A 22,614-nucleotide genomic window follows, 5' to 3' on the forward strand; every position below is an offset into this window, starting at 1 on the left:
ACTTCGGGCTCGAAACTGGGTCGGGTTCATTTGAGTCCATTTAGTAAGATTGGGCCTAGTGTTGGGCCTAGTATTGGGCCTTTGAGCTTTTTGTACAAAAGATTTTCAAGCCCAATCTCAAGGCTTTTCAGATCCAATTAGTCGTTTTTGCCGGGGAATTATCGACGATTAAAATTTTCTAGTCGTTGACTTTTTTATTTCTAAAAACGTTAACCTTCTTCTCAACGTACGTGAGCGTGTGGGAATAAATTATTAAGGGGGAAAAGTAAAGTATTTTCCAAACCGGCCATTAACATCCATCAAGTCTTTTATTAATTAATTATTATTATTAAATTAAATTCAAATAAAGATTTTGAGATTTCAACCCGACTTTTAAAAAGTTGAAACGATATTTTTGATCGACTGAACTATAATTATATTAAAATTTTAATATATTTTATACTTATTTAATAATGATTTACTTTTAATGGAACTTCATTTATTAATAATTATTTGGATAATTATTTGATAGATATTCATTATTATAATAATTAGATAAGATTGTCAACTCATAAAATAAATTATTAAGATTATATAAAATAAATAAAAAAAGTTTTCAAACATGTTAGGATTGGGACTAAATTTTTGTTCTAAAAACATCTTTAAAAAATTAATCCTTAATTCTTTATTTGTTAATTTTTTTATAAGGTTCCTTCTAAAAAAAATTAAGTCCATTTTAACTATATATATAAAAAAAAAAACCAAATAAAAAAATAAAGAAAATGGTTATCAAAACAACTAATTTTTAAAAAAGGACCATCGAACCAAGATAACTAGTTAGTTCAACTAATTGTAATTTTTCTGTAACGTTATAATGGATATAATATTCGATATCGTGACGATGTATGTGAAACCAAGATAATTGGTTAGTTCAACTATGGCAGAATAAGAGAACAAACCATCGAACCCCTAATATATAACTAATGCATTTGTTTATAGAGTTATGCTTAGATTGACACGAGAATTTGTGCACTGCTATTAGAGATAGTAATTCAATGGCACAAAGAGACCTAAACGCTACCCGAAACAATGGACCGAGGGAAATTGTTTCCAAAGGATTTACAATGCTGGGAAGAGGAAGGATCTGCAGAGAGGACAGGTAAAATGATCTCTATGTAGCCAATTCTCAATACATTCTACATGGAAAAGATGGCTACATCTGTGCAGTCGGCTCACCAAATCGTCTCCGGTGAACTCCGCCAAGCAAACCGAGCAAATCTCCTCCTCCATTCCTCCCCTACGCTGCAGCTCTTTAAACCTACAAATTGGAAGTTTTACCTCCCACGGTGCCGACTCCGTCGTGAGCGGCTGACACGTCCAGCCCGACAGAAGGCCGATCATGCTTTCGATCGCCATCTTCAGTTGACACAGAGGGATCCACACACAAGTGTAGAAGACAATGGTGGCCATGCACATTGAACCCCGACCTAACGCTAAGCTTATCATTCTATAGCCAAAAACTTAGCACCAGCAGCAGCTTCTTCCTTTGCTTCTCTTTGCTGCTAGTTGCTCTGACAATGGAAGAACCAGAGGCATTTATATACTAGAAACTTGGCTTCCCATGATCAGGTGGGTTGACTTCAGGCCTTGACTTTTGGAGGAATATAACAAATCAAGGATGTTTGACTCAGAATATATTAATGATTATAAAATTTGGGTTTGGGAAGCTTAACCTTATATTGTAAAGACCGACCAATCTTGTTGTGCCCGACAACCAAATTCTATGCTAACAAATCCACCTGCTTGTGTAAAGAAATGAGTCTTGTGAAGTCGGTGTGGAATGATATAAACAGTCTATTTTATGAGCTTGAGTTCGAACTTCTGACTTCAAAATTTTTCCAATTAGATAATAGTCAACTAGTTTAGATACATATGATCGGCTGAAAAGTCAAAGGTTCAAGTTTTTACTTTCGTCGACTAGAGCATGGTTCAGCTGATTTAGATACATATGATCAACTAAGAAGTCAAAGATCTGAGTTTCTACTCTCACCCACTAGAGCATAGCTCAACAAGTTTAGTTACGTATGATCGGCCGAAAAGTCAAAGGTTCGAATTTTTACTCTTGTCAACTAGAGCATAGTTCAGCTGATTTAGATACATATGATCGACCAAGAAGCCAAAGATCTGAATTTCTACTCTCACTTACTAGAGCATAGTTCAATAGGTTTAGATACGTATGATTGGTCAAAAAGTCAAAAGTTCGAATTTTTACTCTTGCCAAATAGAGCATAGTTCAACTGATTTAGACACATATGATCGACCAAAAAGTCAAAGATTTGAATTTCTACTCTCACCCACTAGACCATAGTTCAATAGGTTCAAATACATGAGATCGATCAAGAAGTTGAATGTTCGAATCTTTACTCTTCCCAACTAGAACATAGTTCAGCTGATTTAGATACATATGATCAACCAAGAAGTCAAAGATTTGAATTTCTACTCTCACCCACTAAAGTATAGTTCAACAGGTTTAAATACGTAGGATCGACCAAGAAGTCAAAAATTCGAATTTCTACTTTCACCTGACAAGAGCATAGGTTAACTAGTTTAGACACGTACCGTCGACTAATAAGTCAAAAGTTCAAATTTCTAATCTCACCCAGAAGTCAACCAAAGAAATAAAACTCGGAATTCTTGAGGGGAAGATCTCCTAAATTCCATCGAGTTTCTGTGCTAATATTTTAGTGTGTTAGAACAATGATTCCAGCTGGAAAGAGAGGGCCGGCGCCGACCCAACATTGCACTCAATACTTCAAAAGTCAGTCAATGCCTCAAGTATCTAAATATGCACATGATAACAATATCTTCCATTCATATCTTAATACCATTTTTCTTTTCCATTTTTCACTTATAATAACAATAAGAAAACAAGAGCAGCCACCTCCCTTCCCAGGTTTTGACTAAACTTACAATTCAAGATAGAATAATACCGACCAAATCATACATGCTCCTGGAAAGAAAATACATATATATCTAATGAGTTGTACAGCTTTAAAATAAATGGCTACCTGGCAACGTGGCCTTTCCTCTCTCATTCTCCTCTCCAAAGCCAGGTGGTGTATCTGATCCATATTCTTCACTCTTCTCACCTAAATTAAAATAATATAACAGGGAGTAATACAGCCATGAACATGAACATAACTCACAACAGATACTCAGCTAGAACTTAGTTTGTATCTATTTAGTTCCTAAACTTTCAAAAATCTCTAATAGGTCCCCTAATAATTCTTTAAACTTTGAATTTTATGTCCATTGAATTTCTAAACTTTAAAAAGTGTCCAATAGATTCTTAAATTTTCAATTTTGAATACCACAAACCCCTAAATTTTTTTATCTTGTATCTACTAAACATAAAATTGAAATTTTAGCATTTCACTGGACAAAATTCAGTTTCATATACATAAATCTACTATTAAGAACCTATTAGATACAAAATCGAAAATTTAGAACTCTATTAGACACAAAATTAAAAGTTTAGACATTTTTGAAAGTTTAGGAACCAAATGACACAATCCTCAAAGTTCAAAAACTAGATCAATAATTTAACCTAAAAATCCATCTCTATGTAGCCATTAATGGTAGAAAGCAAGGAAATATTCATAACTTACATAAATGTTTGTAAAAAAAAAATTCTAAGAGGTAAATGGTGAACTTAACACATTTTCTGATGTTCACAATCTATCAAAAAATATCCATGTCATTAACCGTAGCCAATATCTGCCATGCCGTTTGCCACACAATATTTAACCAAAGGTCAATGAACTAGACTGCACAAAGTATTGAGTTCTCCAAACTTGAACTCCTCTTAGAGCTCACTTCAATAGTTGTAGACTGTTCACTCTTGAACCAGTTTTTTATTCTTCGACACAATCGTTATATTCTGGATACAGAGTTTCAATAATTTCAACTTGCGGTTTCTTCTCAGTGACATGATTGGTATCTTCACCTACATGATCATACATATAAGCATCAACACTAGGAGAGCTCCTTAGCCATAACTAACAGAAAATAAATCATGCGGCCTTTTTAAATGAAAACTCCTAATTGATCCATCATAACGATAATGACCAAATATTCTGGAACATAATATTGTGTATGAACTTTCACTCATCAATTCTAAAATGAAATGACATACTAATCTTAAGTTGAGTTCCATCTGCACGTGAACAAACTCTTTCTCTCCCATAAGCAGCAACTTTAGCTCGCAAATATTTAAGAACTGTAAAATTGAGTAGTGCTCCCTAATTGAGCATCCAAGTCAAAATCTTCACAAACAGTTATTCTTCTAGAGTGAAATGTAATTAAGGTTGTAGAGAGGAATGCACACATAACTCTTAGTTCGACACAAAAGTCGTGAATATGTTACAGCAGGACAAGACATTTTGAGCATCATTTAAAGGCAATTTGAACCTTTCCAATTAGGAGAACTCAAAGTGATTTGATACATGCAAGTTTTTTTTTCTGATGTAGATGGTGTTGATAAGAAAAGGCAGATGAAGAACAAGAAGAGAAAGAGGAAAGCAGGGGGGAACAGCAACTCTAAGTAAGATTCACAGCTTAGTTCTTGTATGCTTATGCTTATGCGAGTGATTTTGGAAGCTGTTAACGGATGTGCATATCTTATTGTCCTTGGTCATGGGTTGGGCTAGCTTTACGTTGAATGATTCTAAAACTTATAAACTTGAGCAGTAAGCTGGAGGTGGACCAGAGGAAATCAAAATTAGCTAAGAAAAACGATCTTTCTTAGTGAAGATAAGGATCGGGGGGGAAGGTCTTTGGGCTTTGATGACAAAAGGTCTTTCGTAAATATTCAATGGAAAATATTTTACACAAGAGGCGCTTTCTTTAGAGCCACTCCCTTTTGGGGGCTTTGTTTTTTGGATTTCCATGCTTCATTTTCTGAACGAAAGGTTGTTTGTCTCATTAATACATACATGAACCACCACTTCTATAAATCATAGCCATCCTAGAATGCTAATGAAAATAAAACTTTAATAAAATCCAATTAAACAAAGGTAACTCACAGGATATTCTCCTTTTTTTTCCTTTTCCCTGTTTTGTATCTTATCATTTTGGTACCCAACAATTCGTACAAGCTTATAGAAGCTATCAAAAGATTGAAGACAATTTCAATTGCAAACCTGTCGGTCATCCACTCAAATTACTCCATATAACATATAGTAAACATATCTTGAATTGGCGAAGGAATTGCATAAAAGGGAAAAGAAAGAGAACTTACAAGTTCTTAACCACGACAAGAATCTCAGAAAAATTCCTTCGTTTTCTTCCCGAAGATTAGTTCCCAGATATGTGGAGAAAATGGGGCTCTTTTATTCAAGAAGTCTCTTAAATCTTTCTCATTAATCAAGAATCCCTTTTGTTTTAAGGTTTCTATGACAGTATGAGCTTCGTCCACCCCCTTTTCTTTGCATAACTCATCAATTAGGCCGACAAAAGTCGTTAGATTTGGAGAATGCCCAGATTCTAACATCTCAATGCAAAATGATACGGCATCCTCTAATTGTTTGGATTTGTACAGTCCCTGTATCAAGATGCCGTAACTGAAGGCATTGGGAGAAATGCCATTATTCTGCATTTTCCTGAAAATCCTAATTGCTTCATCAAGCTTCTCGGCCTTGCAAAACCCATCAACAACAGCAGTGTAAACCACAACTTCTGGAATTGTACCCTTCTCACGAATCAAACCAAATAGTTTCATTGCTTCTTGGATAAGCCCATCTTTGCAAAGCCCATCTAGCATAGCAACAGCGTTGGGAATTAGACCAGTTTCCTTCATTTTCCTGAATATCTCATCCGCTTCTGGAGGACACTGTGGTTGCGATTGCTTCCCCTGCATTGATTCAGAAATCTGAGCAGAAGAGCTCGGCTCGATTTTCTCTGTACTAGTGCTCTGATTGTCAGTGTTCAGCTTGAATTTTTCAAGAAAGCTAAAATCCTTCTGAGACAAAGACTCATTCCTTGGCCGCGACATCGGCCCATCGTTTGCGAATCGGGACGAGGAACCTTCCGAATGCCTATTAAACCGTTGATTCCGATTATCCTCAGGGTAAGGAGCAGATACTTCCCCGGCGAATTTAGGAACTCGACGAGCTTCCCGAGGATCCGGGGGAGAACGTCGTTGCGGCGGGCTGCTTCTCGGCTCGGACCTTGAGAAGTTCCAATCGTCATCCATGGAATTGGAGCTAAAACAGCGAGATTCCACCGGCGAGAGTGACAAATCCGGCGTTCGCAATGGATCATGGAGCAGAGGAAAGCCTCTTTCCCAATTCCGAATTGTTGAAGACAAAATCTTCGAAACTCGAAGGCGAGATTGTAATTGCATCTGCAACGCTCCCATGAGAATCTCGAGCGAAGAAATTATGAAGAGATTGCTAGCAGTCGGCAAAGGAACGATGACGATGGAGGGAAAAATGGGTGTAGGGTTTTAGCGAGGGAACTAAGTGATAGGCTTGGACGTTCCATTAGTTATTAAAAATAAAGCTAAATTCATAAACATATCATTTTTAACCCTAAAAAGTTTTAATAATATTTTTAAATTTTCATTTAAAAAAAAAACCATTAAATTTTAAATTATGTATACACGAATTGTATTCACCTAGAGCTCCTCCTGTAACAGTCCAAACTTACCACGAGTAGATATTGTCATCTTTAGATTTTCTCTTCTGAGTTTCTCCTCAAAGTTTTAAAACGTGTTTGATAGAGAGAGGTTTTTACACCTTTATAAAGAATGCGCACTTGGTGCAAAAATCTTTTCTTGTCACCTTCTTCAAGACTGGCTTTGTTACTGTACTGATATATGCTGCATTGTACTGATTGTTACAAATAGTATCAGAGCTAAACACCAAGCGGTATACCAGCGAGTACACTGAACCCTAGTGGGTGGATTGTGAGATTTCATATTAGTTGGAGAATGGAACGAAGCATTCTTTATAAGGGTGTGAAAACCTCTCCTTAGTAGATGTATTTTAAAACTGTGAGGCTGACGATGTATGTAACGAGCCAAAGTTGACAATATTCTCTCCAACCGATGTGGGATCTCACAGTCCACCCCTTTGGAGGCTCAGCGTCCTCGCTAGCATACTGCCTCGTGACCGACACTGATACCTATGTTAGATAGGTATTTACAGCTTCCTTCCAAAACGCTCGGTATGAAGCATTTTGCTTTTAAATCTATCAAGAATAGTGTCGTAAAAGTCCTTAATTGATGGTCATGAAATAAAATTGCACAAAAAAAAAAAAAAATCTAATAAAGCAATGGAAAATTTTAAAGTATAAAAACGTTAATATTATATATAATTTTATAGTATTTTTAATTTTTTTTAGAATTATTTAAAAATTTAAAAGAATTTTTTAAAAACAAATTTCTAAAGATAAAAATAAAAAAATTTCAAGGATAATTTTGAATAATTTAAAGAATTGTTTAATAATAAATGAATTTTGCGAAAATTCTGCATTTCGGCTCACTATCAACTTATCCATTTCGTACCAAATTAAACGAAGGTCCTTCGTCTTGCCGAGCTCAAGAATGATACTTCTTGCTCTATGTTCTTCTTGAAAGATTTAGAAATTCCTGCTTCTGTAACTTCAATTTCCTCACAATTAGAGCTTTGATCGAGCGCAGAAATCAATAAAGACTGCTTGCTTATCCATTTGATTGAAGAAGGTGAACTCGATTTTCCCTGTGTTTATCGCCATTCTGCATTGCATTTCTCTTTGTAAAACGGAGGGTTTTGTTGAATTTGGAGTTCAATTCCTATTTCCTCTCGTAGTTTTGCATTAATTGCTGGTAGTTGTACAGTATTTTTACGAACATTTGGTGGATTTATGAAAAATCTGTTTGTATGCTGAATCTTTCAGGGTTTTATGGAAATTAGCGGCAGTCGAAATGGTACTAGTATGCTCTGGTTCTTTAGGGACAAAGGATTTGATGATGGAAGCATTGATAAGATGTTTAAAAAGTGTAGGCGTTTGGAAGGTATGCAGAATGAAAGAGCTGCTGAAAATTGGGAATATTTGGAAGGAATTGGGATTCAAAAGAGGAAACTCCCTTCTGTTGTTTCCAAATGTCCTAAGATTCTAGTTCTTGGTCTTCAAGAGAAAATTGCTCCCATGGTTGAGTGCCTTGCAACACTCAGCACTAAGCCTCGTGAAATTGCTACAGCTATTGCCAAATTTCCTGGCATTCTTTCCTATAGTGTTGAAGAGAAGCTATGCCCACTTTTGGCTTTCTTTCAAGCTCTGGGTGTCCCTGAAAAGCAGCTTGGAAAGATGATTCTACTCAACCCGAGGCTTATTAGCTACAGCATTGAATCGAAGCTCATTGAAACTGTAGATTTTCTTGCTGGGGTTGGGCTAACGAAGGATGGGATGATTGGAAAAGTTCTAGCAAAAAATCCATTTCTCATTGGATATAGTGTTCATAAAAGGCTCCGTCCTACTTTCGAGTTTCTGAAATCAATCGGTCTCAGTGAGATGGATCTTCAAGCAGTTGCATTGAAATTTCCAGACATTTTGTGTAGGGATGTGGACAAAGTTTTGAGACCCAATTTGGATTATCTGAGGAGACGTGGGTTTAAAGATGGAGAAATAGTGTCTTTGGTGACTGGTTATCCTCCTATTTTGATCAAGAGCATTCAACATTCTTTAGAACCTCGTATCAAATTTTTAGTCGAAATAATGGAAAGAAAACTCGACGAAGTTGCCGAATATCCCGAGTTTTTTAAGCATGGTTTGAAGAAACGACTCGAGTTGCGGCACAGATTGTTGAAAGAGAAGACAATGGACTTTACCTTGAGTGAATTGTTGGAATGCAATCAAAAGAAGTTTATGATGAAAATGAGTTTGTTATGAGGCTATGCTTGGAGATTTAGGTCCTCATATACTGAAAGGATGTTGTTTCTCAGCACCTTTACAAGTTTTGTTGCCTAATAATTCATTTTCCAGGCTTCTAGTTAAAGTTTAGAGCCTTCGTCCTGCTGAGCAATTGTTTTTAGCCCTGGATTATTCTCCTCCTTCATTCATGGTTCATGCTTTAGGCTCTTTATGGTGTCCCTTGTGTTTTAACAATTTAAATGGAGTGGAGTACATACAGAGTACTCTCATGTAACTCTTTTCCTTATGTTGTATGGGTTGAGATTTGGACCCCTGATCCTCCCTTGTAGTTTTCATCTTTACTGTTGAGAATTTTTGTGCCAGAATTTGTACTGTTCTTCGACCAATTATTATTAACAGTTCCAATGGAATTTTGGGTTTTTGCATCTGGGAGAGTATCTCTTTGAAAATCATAAGATGTTTATTACTTGAATGCTAACCAAAGCCCTGGGATGAAAGTCACCTCTCCTGTGATTACCTTAAACCCCTACATTAGGCTGTTGAAAACTTGGATTAACCGTTAGAAATCGTGTTTCTATGTGCAGTTTATATCGATATTTACATATTTCTATAATTTACACTATGCATACAAGAAATTTCTTGAATCTATGCCATGACTGTACTCCACGGCCTATGAATAATGATATGCAAATTTTCACTAGGATGCTTCATTGTTTTCCAAGCCTGCCGGTCTCATCCTGAAATATATTGTCATTCCTATTGCCTAAATCTTGCATCATTATTTTGAGGTCTTCTGTTGTTGCAAGATTAAACATTATTCTCTGTTTCTGTTAAACAGACCGAACATTATTAGAACAACGGTGTAATTGTCGGGATCAGATTGAAAATGATAACAACTTAGAACTTGGACTTGAATTTTTTTCTATTATCTGTAATCTAGGAAGTTCTTAAACCCCCTTTGATTTATAAAGAAAACATGTCAATCTTTAACTGTAAAGCGAAAATAATGGTACAACAGACAAGTGCTAGCGCGATGTGCAGAAGCAACCGGAGGAACATCTCGGGACATTGGCGAGTTTGAGCCCAGGTATACATATCCCCTTGCATGTATCAGAGGGAGAATAAATGATGTTTTCTACAATTTGATGACGAGCGACATGTTTTTCAGGTAAGCTTCGAGTCGGAAGGAGAGGACTAGCTATGGTGAAACTTCATGGAAGAGAGCTGTTCGTGTTTGACAGTGAAGTGAGAGTGGTATTGGTTGAAGTAGTGCTCATGGGAGGCCACATGAAGGCTGGCTTGAACAGAGGTACTTGAGGTGCTGGCAAAGCTCCGTTTAAAATTTGGAGTATAGCCTGAGTTTGTGGCCTTTCGCTTGCCGTGGGATGTGTACATGCCAACCCAAGTAGTAGAAGCCTCCTAGCTTCATCAACCACAAAACCATTGCCCAGCCGGTTATCGACAGCTTTTTCGATGTGTCCTTCACGGTGTCCCTTCCACACCCAATCAATTAGAGTACACAGATTTTGCTTGTCTTCAATAGCAGCTCCTGGTCTCCTGCCACAAATGATCTCGAGCACGACTGCCCCAAAACCATATACATCGGTTTCAGGAGTAGCCTTCCCTTCATGGAAGCATTCAGGAGCAACATAACCCATTGTGCCTGCAACTCCACCACACTGCAGGTCTGCATAAGAGTTTCTTTCAGGATCCAAGGCTCTAGCAAGGCCGAAATCCCCTAGACGAGCATTGAAGTCGGAATCGAGCAAGATATTGCTTGATTTGATATCTCGGTGCAATACTTTCTGGTCATACAAATTATGCAAGTAATGCAACGCAGATGCAACTCCTACAAGAATTTTATAGCGATGTCTCCAGCTGAGAGCATCCTCGTCAGCAACATCGTATAGGTGATTCTCGACGCTTCCGTTAGGCATAAAGTCGTACACTAATAAAAGCTTCCCTTTCTCATAGCACCACCCTGCACAAATATGCAATGCTTATGTGAGTACATTGATTTGGAATCATGCATTATATATGCTCTTGTTACATGTCATTGATGCTTCATGAATGCAAATGAAAAACTACACAAATATGTTCTCTGGCACACTCTTACTACAATATGTTCATGATATTTACCAGGCATGGTTGAGTTATATATTTAACTTGTTCTCTTTCCCCTTGTTTGTTTGGAAGAACAGAAAAATGGAAGCCTTACCTTCTAAACGGACGAGGTTCTTGTGGCGAAGACGGTGGATAATGGTGAGCTCATCCAGAAAATCGCCTTCGCTCTTAATGCTGTCCCTGGAGAATTTCTTGACGGCAATTTCAAGCCTGGAAACAGAATTTGAAGATGTGGTAATGTCCTTATCCTTGTCCTGCAAAACGCCTTTGTACACGACCCCGAATCCCCCATTTCCTAGAACCATGCTTTCATGGAAGTTATGAGTCGCCCTTTTTAGTTCCTTGTACTTGAACTCTCTAGGCATTCCAGGCAACCTCTTCAATGTGCCCTGAACATTTGACTCCTCATCCCTACTCACTCTCCTCTTCTTCCTATAATCAACAAATAACCAAACCCCAATAAGAATTGCGATTAGTATCGGAATTCCAACTCCGGCAAGGATCTTCAACCACGTTAGATTTTTCTTCTCCGGCAGACGTTCCAAATCCAGTGTCCATTCCAAGACACAGTTCAACTGAATCTCTGGGCTGCCTGTAGAAGCAGAGAATCCAATGTATGATTCTTGTTTCACAAATCGTTTCAGGTTTATCGTTTCATTGAGAAGCGGTTTATCAGGTTTTGGATCTTTGTTTATAGACATGTAAACCTGCAAAAGTTTGGCTTTGCCATCATAATCAACCCAGATACTGTGATTAGTTCCGGTCTCTGGGGATAAAACTATGCCAGATTTATTCAGTGAAACAGCCTTCCTTGACTTAATGGAGTTGATGTTCAGACCAATATGGTTGTCGTCGGGGTCGAAATCCTGCTTCTCGGTATCAAATTCGATAGCTACAATTTGATTTCTGCTGTCACCGTCGGTGGTTGCATTGGTGAGGCCCATCCACTGCCCCCAGCTCTGTTCAGGTGCATCAGCAGTCGGAGCTATAAGAAAAGTAAGCCCCTCACCAGCATTCCATTCTTTATTTCTGAAAATATTGATGTAAAAGTATGAGCTGAATGAAGCAACAATGTCATCTTCCTCCTTTTTATCAATATCAGCTAGCCATAACTTGAACGGCTGGTGGTACACAATGCGGCCAAATGTATTTTGAAGGCTAACAACATTGTTCTGCGAGTCAGGAGTTAACTGCAGCGCCCCACCATCGATGGAAGAGCCTCCGGTGAAGATGAAGTCTTGATTATGCTCCCTTTCATTGAATCGAACATACGAAAAACGACGCTCACGGATCGTTTGGCTGCCCACTGCTCCAAAGAGCAATACCAAAGAAGCCACAACCACAGCAACCAAGGTACTTGAATCTCTCTTACACACAAACATTTTACTCATCAAATTCTTCAGCAACTAACCCAGAATGAACAGAAAACCCACCCGGATTCGTAGATCGGCAACACGGGAATCTCGAATCAGAATTCAGCTAGCTCCTTTGTCAACTGATCAAAAAAGAAGCTAGAGGTAACCCCATTTGCCTTAAAAAAGTTTATAGCTTTCTTCCACGAGTATCGCCATTGGTGTTCTGTAATTCTTCGACGCATTAGTTCAATCTTCAAGAAAGTGAGTTTTGGGAAAGTTTGGAAATGATTGAAGAACAAAACCCAAAAGGGGTATGAGAGAAGAAGAAGAAAGGTCAAATTTTTCATGCTGAAAATGGAGAAAACCCCATTGATAAAAGACCTGTAAGTTGAACACAAGAAGCTTCGTAGAGGCAGTGTAAATATCGTCCACGTTTAGTAGACTGCAGCTCTGTTTGGTGGTCTGGAATCTTTTTCAACTTTAAATTATTATTGTATATATCCCCACTGGCTGCTTTTTCTTTGACAGGTCGGTTGGTCCCACATCGGAAAGGAATTTGAATAAATGGTTTATTTATGTGGCCGTTCATAAATTTTCGTACATTTTCCATAAATTTTGAATTTAATTTTTATTTGAGTTTCAAAATGTTATATTTTTCTCCTCCAAATTTGTTTTTAGTCTTTGTATGGTCAATTCGAATCAATGTTGGATTCTTTTTAGTGCCTGGAGTACTCGGTTTGGACCGAACCTTTCTTTTACTCGGCTATATATCTCTTATTTTGTTACCTAAAAGTACTGGAGCAAGACATCGAATTCTTAATAATATCAACCTTTTTTATTATATGATGTATTTCTCTGAAAAATATTGGTGCACGTGTAAACAAGTGCTCTACCAACTGTGCTATAGCCTTTGTACTTCAGTTTTAATATTACACTTTTATCTTTGAATTTTCATGCCCACTGATTTATTTCAATATTACACTTTTATCTTTGAATTTTCATGCCCGCTTATTTTTGAAATAATTATGATATAAAATTTTTTATTTAACTTTAATAGTAATGAAAAATTAGCTAAAACTATATTAATTTAATTTTTTAAATTAATTAACATGAAAATGTAACCTTTTGAAATTTAGACTTTCTTTTTTCTTTTTTTAATGCGATGAATTTATGATTATATAGAAGTTTGATAATGTGAATACAATGATGTAAAATACGCGCTTTGGTGGTTGAAATTTTATGGATTTCTTTACATCTTTTATTCCGTGGTTAAAACGTGTTCAAATTCGAGAACCAAAAATATATTTTATCCTTATTTTTTAAAATCCAAAAATTAAATTTTTTTTTATCAAAACTACGATATCAAAATGAAATAAATATTTATAATATAGTTTTTCACGATAAAGTACTATAGAAGATTATTATTAAATAAATCACCGGTCGAGATCAATATTAAATAACGTTTACGGGCTAAATTGAAATATTTGAAACATATTGGCTAAAATAATAAATAATTAAATAAGTTATCTTTAAAAAAAAGATTTAAAGTTTTTAAAAGAAACCCTTTAACAACCAATACATTGCTTAAAGTTAAAACATGAATGATTAAGAAAGTTTCTTTATGATTTTAATTTAATATTATTTTTTATTTTTGACACTTTGACTAATTCAAAGGTGTAGTTTATAATTAATAATACAATCATCAATAATCTAAATAATATATTAAAAAAAAAAAAGGGAAAACTTTTAATTACTTTAAAAATTCTGTTCATATTACTTTATATTTTAATTTGTATTTAATTAGCCTTAGTTATACATATATATATATTTTATTTATTTTTTTTGCTTCTAATTTTTTAAAAGTATAATTTTGTATATCTTATTTTATAAAAACTACAAGAAAATTGTTATTTATTCAACTTTTGATTAATAATTTATACTTAATATCCTAATATTTAAAATGAGGGAGAGATTATTTATTGGAAAATAATAGAATTTAATTGATATTTATTTTGATGTATTTATTTTAAAAACCATTTTTGAATATTAGTTAATGGTCATTTATTTAGCATAACACTTCATTTAACAAAATAAATAAATAAATAAAAGGTAAATTTTATTATGGACCAAAATGAAAAAAAAAAAAAAATTAAAATATAGGGACCAAATAATTTAAATCTTTATTATAATTTGAACCGTAAAAATTATAAAAACAAATTTTTTATTTTTACATGATTTTTTAATTTTAAATTTGATAATAAACATTTAGAAATTTTATTATACAAATTCTTTTTATGGGTATTTTAAGTTTGTGTCAATTTAATTTTGAAAATTTCAATTTTGTTTTAATCTTTTAATTTGTTTCAAATATTTTATTAGATTTTTTTTAGTTAAAATGTCTAAGAAAATTTAAAAAAAAAAAGGTGAAAATTAAATTGTTCGAAACTAAGAAAAAATTAAATTAAATTACACATAATAAAATATTTTATTAGGTTCATATGCTTTGTGCATGTGATTATGACGTGGAATTTATATTTATATTTTCTATTTTTTTTAGACATGTTGGGGTTAGTAGGAATCTTTCCTTTTTTTTCTTTTCTTTATTTAATTATATGTGATTTTCCTTTTAAAGTAATCATATCTATATTTTAAATAGGAAATAAATAATAAATGTAGTAGTTTCTTGGTTAGGTTCGTGTGGATAGCGGAGATCTAGGGATACCTCGAGCAACTTCTTACATCATGAAACCAAAATTTCTCTCGATCTTCCATTAATTGAAGCTTACGATCTCGAGAAAATTGAAAGCCTAGCTTCTAAGCGCTTTTAATTTATAGAAGCTTTCGTACAGTACTTGATCAACAGGTATAACGAAACCGACATTTTAAATTTTCATTGACATGTTGACATTTTCGGACAACTTAAGGAATGAATCGAGATTTTCATATATTCATGTAGCTTCAACGTCGATATCAGAAATGAATTGATATTTTCATTCTATCTAGAAACAACATTATTTTACAACATTACACACAGACCAAACACGAACCAAGGAAACAACATAAAATTACGAGTGATTTACTTGGATATGAGGCTACCAACAACGGCAGCAATCATGGCTGTCGGGTCGCCGAGCATAGCGGAGACGATGCACCGAACGGCCCGGCTAGCCATCAGAAACCCTTGCTCAACCTTTCCTCTTCCCCTTGGATGGCTTTGGCATGTCCCCTTAAGGCTTGGAATCCTTGTCTGAACCTCAATGACTTTATTCTTATCCACTTTTAGGTACATAGCTTGCCAGCTCTCTACAAGCAATTCCTTCACACAAGACAAGTGAAGATTATAGCTCCTACATTTCGACTTATAAGACCATCCCGGTCCCCGGCCTCCGCAACGATGGCACGGTCCCGAAAGCTTCATACTAAGGTAAAGATCGTGTTCGCCATCATCAAGCACTTGAGGGAGATTTGCGCAACAAGGGTGGAGATCGAAACCACAGCGTTTACAATGGTAAACAAAACCCGAAACGTCGTTTCGACAAGCGTCACAGAACCTCGCGGCGGCACCGGGGGGAGAAAAGAAGAAGTCGAAAGCACATTTCGGGTAGAACGGGTGAGTGATCTTGGGAGGGGCCATGGCACAGAGCTTGTGCAAGGTGAAGTCACATTGCAGGCATTGGTAGTTGAAGCCAATACCAGCTTCATGGCAGCCAGCACAGTTGAAAGGGGTATCAGTGTGGGATAGATGCAGCATGTGCCATGGATGGATAGGGTGAAGCACTTGTTTTTCAATCTTCATTGCTTATTTGCTCTTGATTTGCTTGAAATGTGGAAGAGTTTGTAGCTTTATAACGAAGTAAGGGGCAGTTTGATTTGGATTTGAACACCAAAAAGAGTTGATTTTGATTAATTTTGGGCACAAATCTTGTAAGAACAAGAATAACTTGGAAATGTTAGAACAATTATGAAGGGGAAGAAAGTGGGTTGAGAGAAGGAGATGAAATTGGTAAGAATCTGATTCCATGGAAGAAGGTTTTGGCTTAGCTAATTACTTTTAAAGAGTGATATTCATTGTTCTTTTGACCAAACCTGAGCTGATACCCATTGTAGCTTGAAATTTGTAGTGGTTTCTTTTGTAGTGGTTTCTTTGGTGGAGAGCAAAACATCAAGAATTTGTTCTTCAAGTTCAAAGTTTCTTTCAACAACCGTAAGTTCGGCTAAAAGAGAAGCTTCGTTTAGAAGAAGTTCGGTGATCCACCGCCAATAGATAATGTCTACCTTGGACTTGCCCGACTTCTATAACAGCCCAAGCCTACCGTTAGCAAATATATTGTCCTTTTTTAACTTGCCCGACTCTGTAATGGCCCACGCCCACCATTAGTAGATATTGTTTTCTTTGGACTTTCTCTTTCGGGCTTCCCTAATGTTTTGTTCCCCTCTCCAACCGATGAGGAATCTCACAATCCATCCCTCTTTGAAGTCTAGCGCCCTCGTTGACACTCGTTCCCCTCTCCAATCGTTGTGACTCTTTTTTTTGTTTGAACCATTATCTGATTCTCTTAAGAAGAAAGGAAGAAATTGTCTTCCTTAGAGTAATTAGGATAGATAAGAACAATGTGTGATGGCCCATTAAGATGGATAAGAACAATTTGTGAGAACAAAAGAATTTAATATAACTAAAATTACACAACATAAAACCGAAAACCGACCTTACTAAGCAACGTATATCCCTAATTCTAACACAAAACATCATACGACTATGATAACCTGAACCATATTGTTACCATTGATTTAGCATTGTTAGCATTGATTTAGCGAATCTCCTGTTGTTCACATCACTAATAAACTCGAGATCAACACAAGCATACATTTTAAACTATATAAACTCGTATTCATATAGTATAAAAGTATATATTATAAAATACGAGTTTTATAATGTTATATCTACACAATATGACATAGTTTTGGTCAATTTTGGGGCTTACGAGGATGTTCATATTTGAGGATATAATGAAGCATCAGATTTTTGTCTGATAATTCATGGCCATCTGGTCCACTCCTGTCCCAAATCAAATCAAAGTCGAGAATAAATAAGAACAGGACAGCCAAATCCATGAATTTGTTCATTTATTTCAACCATCTTGTCTCTACCAAGACCAAGAACAAGAACAAGAACTAGTTATTCTGTTTCCTGTTTCAGTTTCAGCTCAAAATTTCATTGGAACAAGAAATCAAACCCAAGAAAAAGATCAATGAAAATGATATCAAACTACAACTAGTTTGCTACCACTAAGCAACTAACCAATTACATCTTCCTGAACAGACTACAGCTTACTTCATCACCATACCAAAAATACTACCAAATCTACAAAGAATTTCCTGTACATTCAGTTGAAAGGCTACTGGCATTCCTTATTTGCTACCCAAATCAAGACAGCAATAAGATGAACATATATATGTATATATAAGCAGTTTTCAACTCAGAAATTGATGTGGAAAAGGATACTGATCTGAATAGGTAAGCCAGCAATAAGATGAACATCGCCACTATCTTCAAAATCAGCTGCTGCTATCTTCCCCTACAAGATCAGAATAAAGAATCCAAAATCAACATTAAAATGAAGAAAAACCGAGATCAAATCAAATCAAATCATAACATGCTAAAGTACGCAAATCAAATCGGGAAGCAACTATTACGTGTAATCTTCGTTTTAGACTTTGCGAACTCAAATGCGAAGAACAAGAAGATTAACAAGATAACTGTATGTTTCTAGCACCATTGAGGGAGTATCATACTGCAATGAGGACCCCATTGGATGGCCAGAAAAATCTTGCAGTGAAAATAGAAACACGGTGATTGATCTCCAGTGACAGTAAATCAAGAAACTATCACCTCTAAATTGTTGCATACAGGCAGGGGAGAATCAAAATACTTGACAAAAAACAAGTTTACATCCCCATTACTAACGTACTTCTCGATGAGACCGAGGTTAGAAATATATTTGGTATTGAGATGAGATGAGGACTCACTATATACGTCTACTACACCCTTCAAATGCTATCTTTCATACTAATTTTTATGTTCTGCACTTTAATAGATAATTGCAGTTTGTGGTCCTCAATGTCTTTCAGCATTGAAAAAAGGTTAGACCGGTAAACGTCGCACTTCCGATTTGCACACTCCAATTCATTGGTAAGCTCGTTGATTTTCTTGTCCAAGTCATCCTGCCGAAAATTTCAAGAGTAAAATAAAGTCAAAACGAAATCGTGTATGTCTTGACATGCAAGGGAATGAAGGATTGTCCAGACCACGAAACTTAGATAAAGATTCATTATAACCATACAATTGCATGCGTTTAGTAGGCATACATGCCGTCAATATTGAAGTTATGTGCATAAATAAAAGATAAATCTATCCAAGACTAGGAAAAAAAACACGCTATCCGAAGTCCAAACACCGAAACATCCCAAGAAAAAAGAAATTTAACAAGAAAGGATTATGAAGTACTCTGAAACTCCAAATCTAGCAAGCTCCCAAGTAATGCAGTGAAAGCTAGAACTTCGAGGAGCAGGTTCTATCGTCTACCAAACGCTTATGCATATCGTAATATCCGACCACACATATAGTTCAAAGGTTGATAAGTTGGAATAAGCGTAGAAGCAGGATTGAAAGAAAAGAAAGTAACAAACTCCAACACTAAACTAAATCTGTAAGGTGCTAAAAGGAGTAGAAATCCCGCTTTTCCTCTAGCTAGAAATCTTGAATAACGAATTCCAATCAAATAAAAAAACAGAACGGATAGATACCTCCGACATGTTTTTACTCAATATCTCGTCGTGATCCCTGCTACTACTATGATATGTATAGCTTCTGTCATTTCCAGGGTCCATTTTAATTCGCCCATTGATTGTAGAATTTTTTCCATCATTCCTCGTTGTATGAGCAACCCTTTTTGCAGCCTCTTGAAGGGCATCTTTTGCCACATTATACGTATCCACAGTCTTTGCTCCTTCCTCAATGAATTTAAAAGCCTCGTGGCGTAGGGTATTGTATCTCACAGTATGAGATTCAAGATAGTTGTTATAGATATCATTCACATGGTTATCCAACATTATGTTACTCTTCGCATTTCTTGTCCATCGTTTCAATATGTAATAAGATGGAAGTGTAAGAACATTGGTCACTCTGAAGACAGCCAAGATATGTCCGCACAGAAGGCCTGAGAACTCGAACATCTGGCAACTACAACTTGCTCTCATCTCCAAAACATTGAATTTCACATAGTGAGCTTTATGATCCTCGCCAAATTTGGCCACTTGATATGTTATAATGTCCCCATCGTCATCAGCCTTCGACGCCATAAAAGTTAATGTGCCAACTAACTCCTCTTGGAATCTTGAGAACAGCTTCCTGGTGTAAAGCTCAGAAACTTGTTTTTCCATTGGAGATGGAGTTTTTAGAACAGGGGAAGTGTTCATTGTATCATAATCTGCTTTCACTTCTTTCTCATTCCGACTCTCTAAAGCTTTTTCATACAGTTTGAAGAACTGACTCAAATTGGTCGAAGCATTCACGTACCCATCAAAATATGAATTCATACTATCACTTCGCTGGGTAATAGACATTTCAGCGAAAAAAGTATCCCGCAAATACACCGGAACCCACTGCCTCCGAGCAGAGTAAATTGTTTGAAGCCACTCATGATCCCTGAGATCATATCTGTCAACAAGTGACAGCCAGCAGGACTCAAATTCCTCGATAGAGTCGGTCAAATTTACACATTTGTGGAAGTCAGCTTCAAAGCTTGGGTGTTTCAGAAACACATGAGAAAGCATCTCCTGGCATTTCTTGAAAATATGCCATTTGCAGAAACGGTGACGGGTCTCCGGGAAAACTTGTGTAATGGCTGACTGTATTATTGCATCATGATCGGTAGTAATTGACACAGGTGGGCGACCAGACATTGCCAAAAGCCACGTTCTAAATAGCCAATTAAATGATGCTTCAGATTCATTTATTAGAAAAGCACAGCCAAATAACACGGGCTGTCCATGGTGATTCACCCCGGTGAAAGGAGCAAAGGGCAGACGATATCTGTTTGACCTATAGGTAGTGTCAAATGTAACGGTATCCCCAAAGTAAGTATAGTTCATCCGAGCCTTTGGATCGGCCCAAAAGACATTGCCCACACACTGATCCTCCTCACCCTGCACCGCATAGAAGAAGTTCGGATTTTCAGAATGCATTTGCCTCAAGTAATCCAAAAGCAGTTGAATGTCTCCTTCTAAGCTCCTTTGGCGATTATTCCTCATATAATTTCGACAATCAACCTCAGTAAATCCAACTTTACTGATTCCTCCATACTCCTTTATCAGTGCCGACATAATCCTACGAGGACCCATCCCAGCAGCCTGTAGAGTATCAATTAAGGTCTTTGCTGGACCTGATATTTGCCTATGAGACCGCAAGCAGTGCACCTGATCAGGAGGAACTAACTCATGATTATGCTCTCTAACAAATCCAGAGACAACCCATTTCCCAGAATCATGCATCTTTACAGACAAGGATGCTTTGCAACCCACTCTAGTGATGGTTCGAGGGCGCTTAATTTCCCTATCTTTAGTTCGCTTCTCATTCATATTCCTGAAACCCTCTTTGGCACAAACAAATTGCCTTTGTATAATCGCTCCATCACGCCTAGACCGACGAGACGAGCTGACACGAGTACTGAACCCAACACGTCGAGCATATGAATTATAGAATGCTTTGGCAGCCTCTTCAGACTCGAATTCCATTCCTTCATAAGGTTCAAGATCCAAAAGATCACCCTCCGGAAGATATATCTCACCACTGCCAGCGCCACCACCAAGGCTACTCAGAGGAGGGCTATCAACCATTTCTTCATCCTCGATGGAATGATGCACCATACCAATAGAATAGTCATCTCCCTCCCTACCACTTCCTCCTCCCAATCCAATATCGAACTCAATCACTTCATTATCCATATGAACACAGTTAATGTTTAATCAGAATTAATTGTACAAACTCTATATCCGTTCCAACCAGGTGAGTGAAAGCTATGACTAGAAGAGATCAACCACTCAGCAACAACAAAACAACAATCTCATTAAACCCATAAATCTACCGTAGAATAGGAAAATGCGAAGACAGAGAAATACCATAACCGACCTTGCAAATGAAGCCAGCCATCTCATCTCAAATTCGAGCGATGGCCACAGTTCCCATTAAATCAAACACAAAAACAACCAAAACCCATTATCCAGAAAATCAATTCAGACTTCAAACCTCCAACTATACTCGGCAAAGACTCGATCAATCAAGAGCGAGGGATATCCCACTGAAGGGCTCCAGTTCCTGGGGTTCAAAAAACCCTAGAAAAGAAATTTAATTTTGCCGGGAAATCGAAAGAAGCGGGGAAATTGGGGGTTTAATCTGGAGCGAAAAGGAAAGAGGGTTGTAGAGAGAGAGAGAGATGGAGAAGCAGAGATGAAAGATGAAAAATACCGTGGATGAAGTGGAAAATTGGACGATGATCGCGAAGAGACGGTGCGAAATCGTTGAGAGTTGGAGGTTGGCGATGGATTCTTCGTATGGAAGCGCAGCCTCCTTGAAGGCTTCAAAATTTTGGAAGGATTTGTTTCAATGGTTCGCCGATTACTCTCTCAAATGCACGCGTCCCCTCACCAACGCCAGATTGAAATTCCGAAATTATTGAACGCATTTGGATTTGATTTATTCCATCAAATTGAATTTGTGTTTTTTTGTTTTTTTTGTTTTTTTTCTCTTTCTCTTTATTTTATTTCAATAATAATAATAAATAAATCAAATACTCCGATTGGTTGGTTCATTACTTTACTTGAGGGGTCGGAACCCGCCCCGAACTGAAGATTCCCTGTTCGACGAAAAATGGGCGAGAGAGTGGAGAACATTTTTTTCTGTCAAATAAACTGGATCGAGGTGATATTTACATATTTTTTTTAATTGTTAAAAATTATATTATAATATTAAATTTTAAATTTTTAGCATTATGATGGTTTTTTATGAAATAAATTGATTTTTTATGATATTTTTTAATAAAGATCATATTTAAAATGAAAATTTTAAAATAACTTTTTTTTTTATCATAATTCTGAAAATCCCATTTCGTGCCGACGAGAAATGAAATAGGTGGTAGGACTGGGGTGTTAGAAGGCTCCCCCGTCCCATCCCGCCCCTGGACATCTC

At 36.6% G+C, this 22,614-nt stretch overlaps 5 protein-coding genes across 9 annotated transcripts; 1 reads left to right on the forward strand and 4 right to left on the reverse strand.

The window, feature by feature from the left end:
* Nucleotides 1–915: 915 nt before the first annotated feature.
* Nucleotides 916–6,507, reverse strand: LOC111455321 (pentatricopeptide repeat-containing protein At4g38150-like). 2 transcript variants are annotated; one of them, XM_023096939.1, is made up of 2 exons: nt 5,279–6,507; nt 916–3,128 (listed from the first exon to the last, which is right to left on the reverse strand). In XM_023096939.1, exon 1 carries the CDS (start codon nt 6,395–6,397, stop codon nt 5,303–5,305), a length of 1,095 nt encoding a protein of 364 aa, XP_022952707.1. In that variant the 5' UTR covers nt 6,398–6,507; the 3' UTR covers nt 916–3,128; nt 5,279–5,302. The 2 variants fall into 2 exon arrangements, with proteins under 2 accessions (XP_022952707.1, XP_022952706.1); XM_023096938.1 differs by lacking the exon at nt 916–3,128 and adding an exon at nt 3,581–3,985.
* Nucleotides 6,508–7,507: 1,000 nt separating this feature from the next.
* On the forward strand, nt 7,508–9,317 carry LOC111455322 (transcription termination factor MTERF6, chloroplastic/mitochondrial). The gene is made up of 2 exons (XM_023096940.1): nt 7,508–7,723; nt 7,918–9,317. The coding sequence occupies exon 2, from the start codon at nt 7,924–7,926 to the stop codon at nt 8,908–8,910; it is 987 nt and encodes a 328-aa protein (XP_022952708.1). The 5' UTR covers nt 7,508–7,723; nt 7,918–7,923; the 3' UTR covers nt 8,911–9,317.
* A 479-nt stretch (nt 9,318–9,796) lies between these two features.
* LOC111455315 (probable L-type lectin-domain containing receptor kinase S.5) lies at nt 9,797–12,445 on the reverse strand. Its single transcript, XM_023096930.1, has 2 exons — nt 11,111–12,445; nt 9,797–10,873 (listed from the first exon to the last, which is right to left on the reverse strand). Exons 1-2 carry the CDS (start codon nt 12,405–12,407, stop codon nt 10,104–10,106), a joined length of 2,067 nt encoding a protein of 688 aa, XP_022952698.1. The 5' UTR covers nt 12,408–12,445; the 3' UTR covers nt 9,797–10,103.
* Nucleotides 12,446–15,447: 3,002 nt separating this feature from the next.
* On the reverse strand, nt 15,448–16,167 carry LOC111455522. Its single transcript, XM_023097239.1, has one exon. It carries the CDS (start codon nt 16,165–16,167, stop codon nt 15,448–15,450), a length of 720 nt encoding a protein of 239 aa, XP_022953007.1.
* A 1,299-nt stretch (nt 16,168–17,466) lies between these two features.
* Nucleotides 17,467–22,119, reverse strand: LOC111455313 (protein FAR1-RELATED SEQUENCE 5). Of its 4 annotated transcripts, none has more exons than XR_002712570.1 (4): nt 19,176–22,119; nt 18,399–18,593; nt 18,066–18,198; nt 17,467–17,947 (listed from the first exon to the last, which is right to left on the reverse strand). XR_002712570.1 is itself a non-coding variant. In XM_023096928.1 (3 exons), exons 1-2 carry the CDS (start codon nt 21,372–21,374, stop codon nt 18,420–18,422), a joined length of 2,373 nt encoding a protein of 790 aa, XP_022952696.1. In that variant the 5' UTR covers nt 21,375–22,119; the 3' UTR covers nt 17,467–17,947; nt 18,399–18,419. The 4 variants fall into 4 exon arrangements, 1 of the variants encoding a protein (XP_022952696.1); XR_002712569.1 differs by having other exon boundaries at nt 18,066–18,593; nt 19,176–21,822; nt 21,895–22,118; XR_002712568.1 differs by having other exon boundaries at nt 18,066–18,593; nt 19,176–22,118.
* Nucleotides 22,120–22,614: the final 495 nt, after the last annotated feature.

This window comes from Cucurbita moschata, unplaced genomic scaffold (assembly GCF_002738365.1).
Source record: "Cucurbita moschata cultivar Rifu unplaced genomic scaffold, Cmos_1.0 Cmo_Scf00017, whole genome shotgun sequence".
Classification (NCBI taxonomy): domain Eukaryota; kingdom Viridiplantae; phylum Streptophyta; class Magnoliopsida; order Cucurbitales; family Cucurbitaceae; genus Cucurbita; species Cucurbita moschata.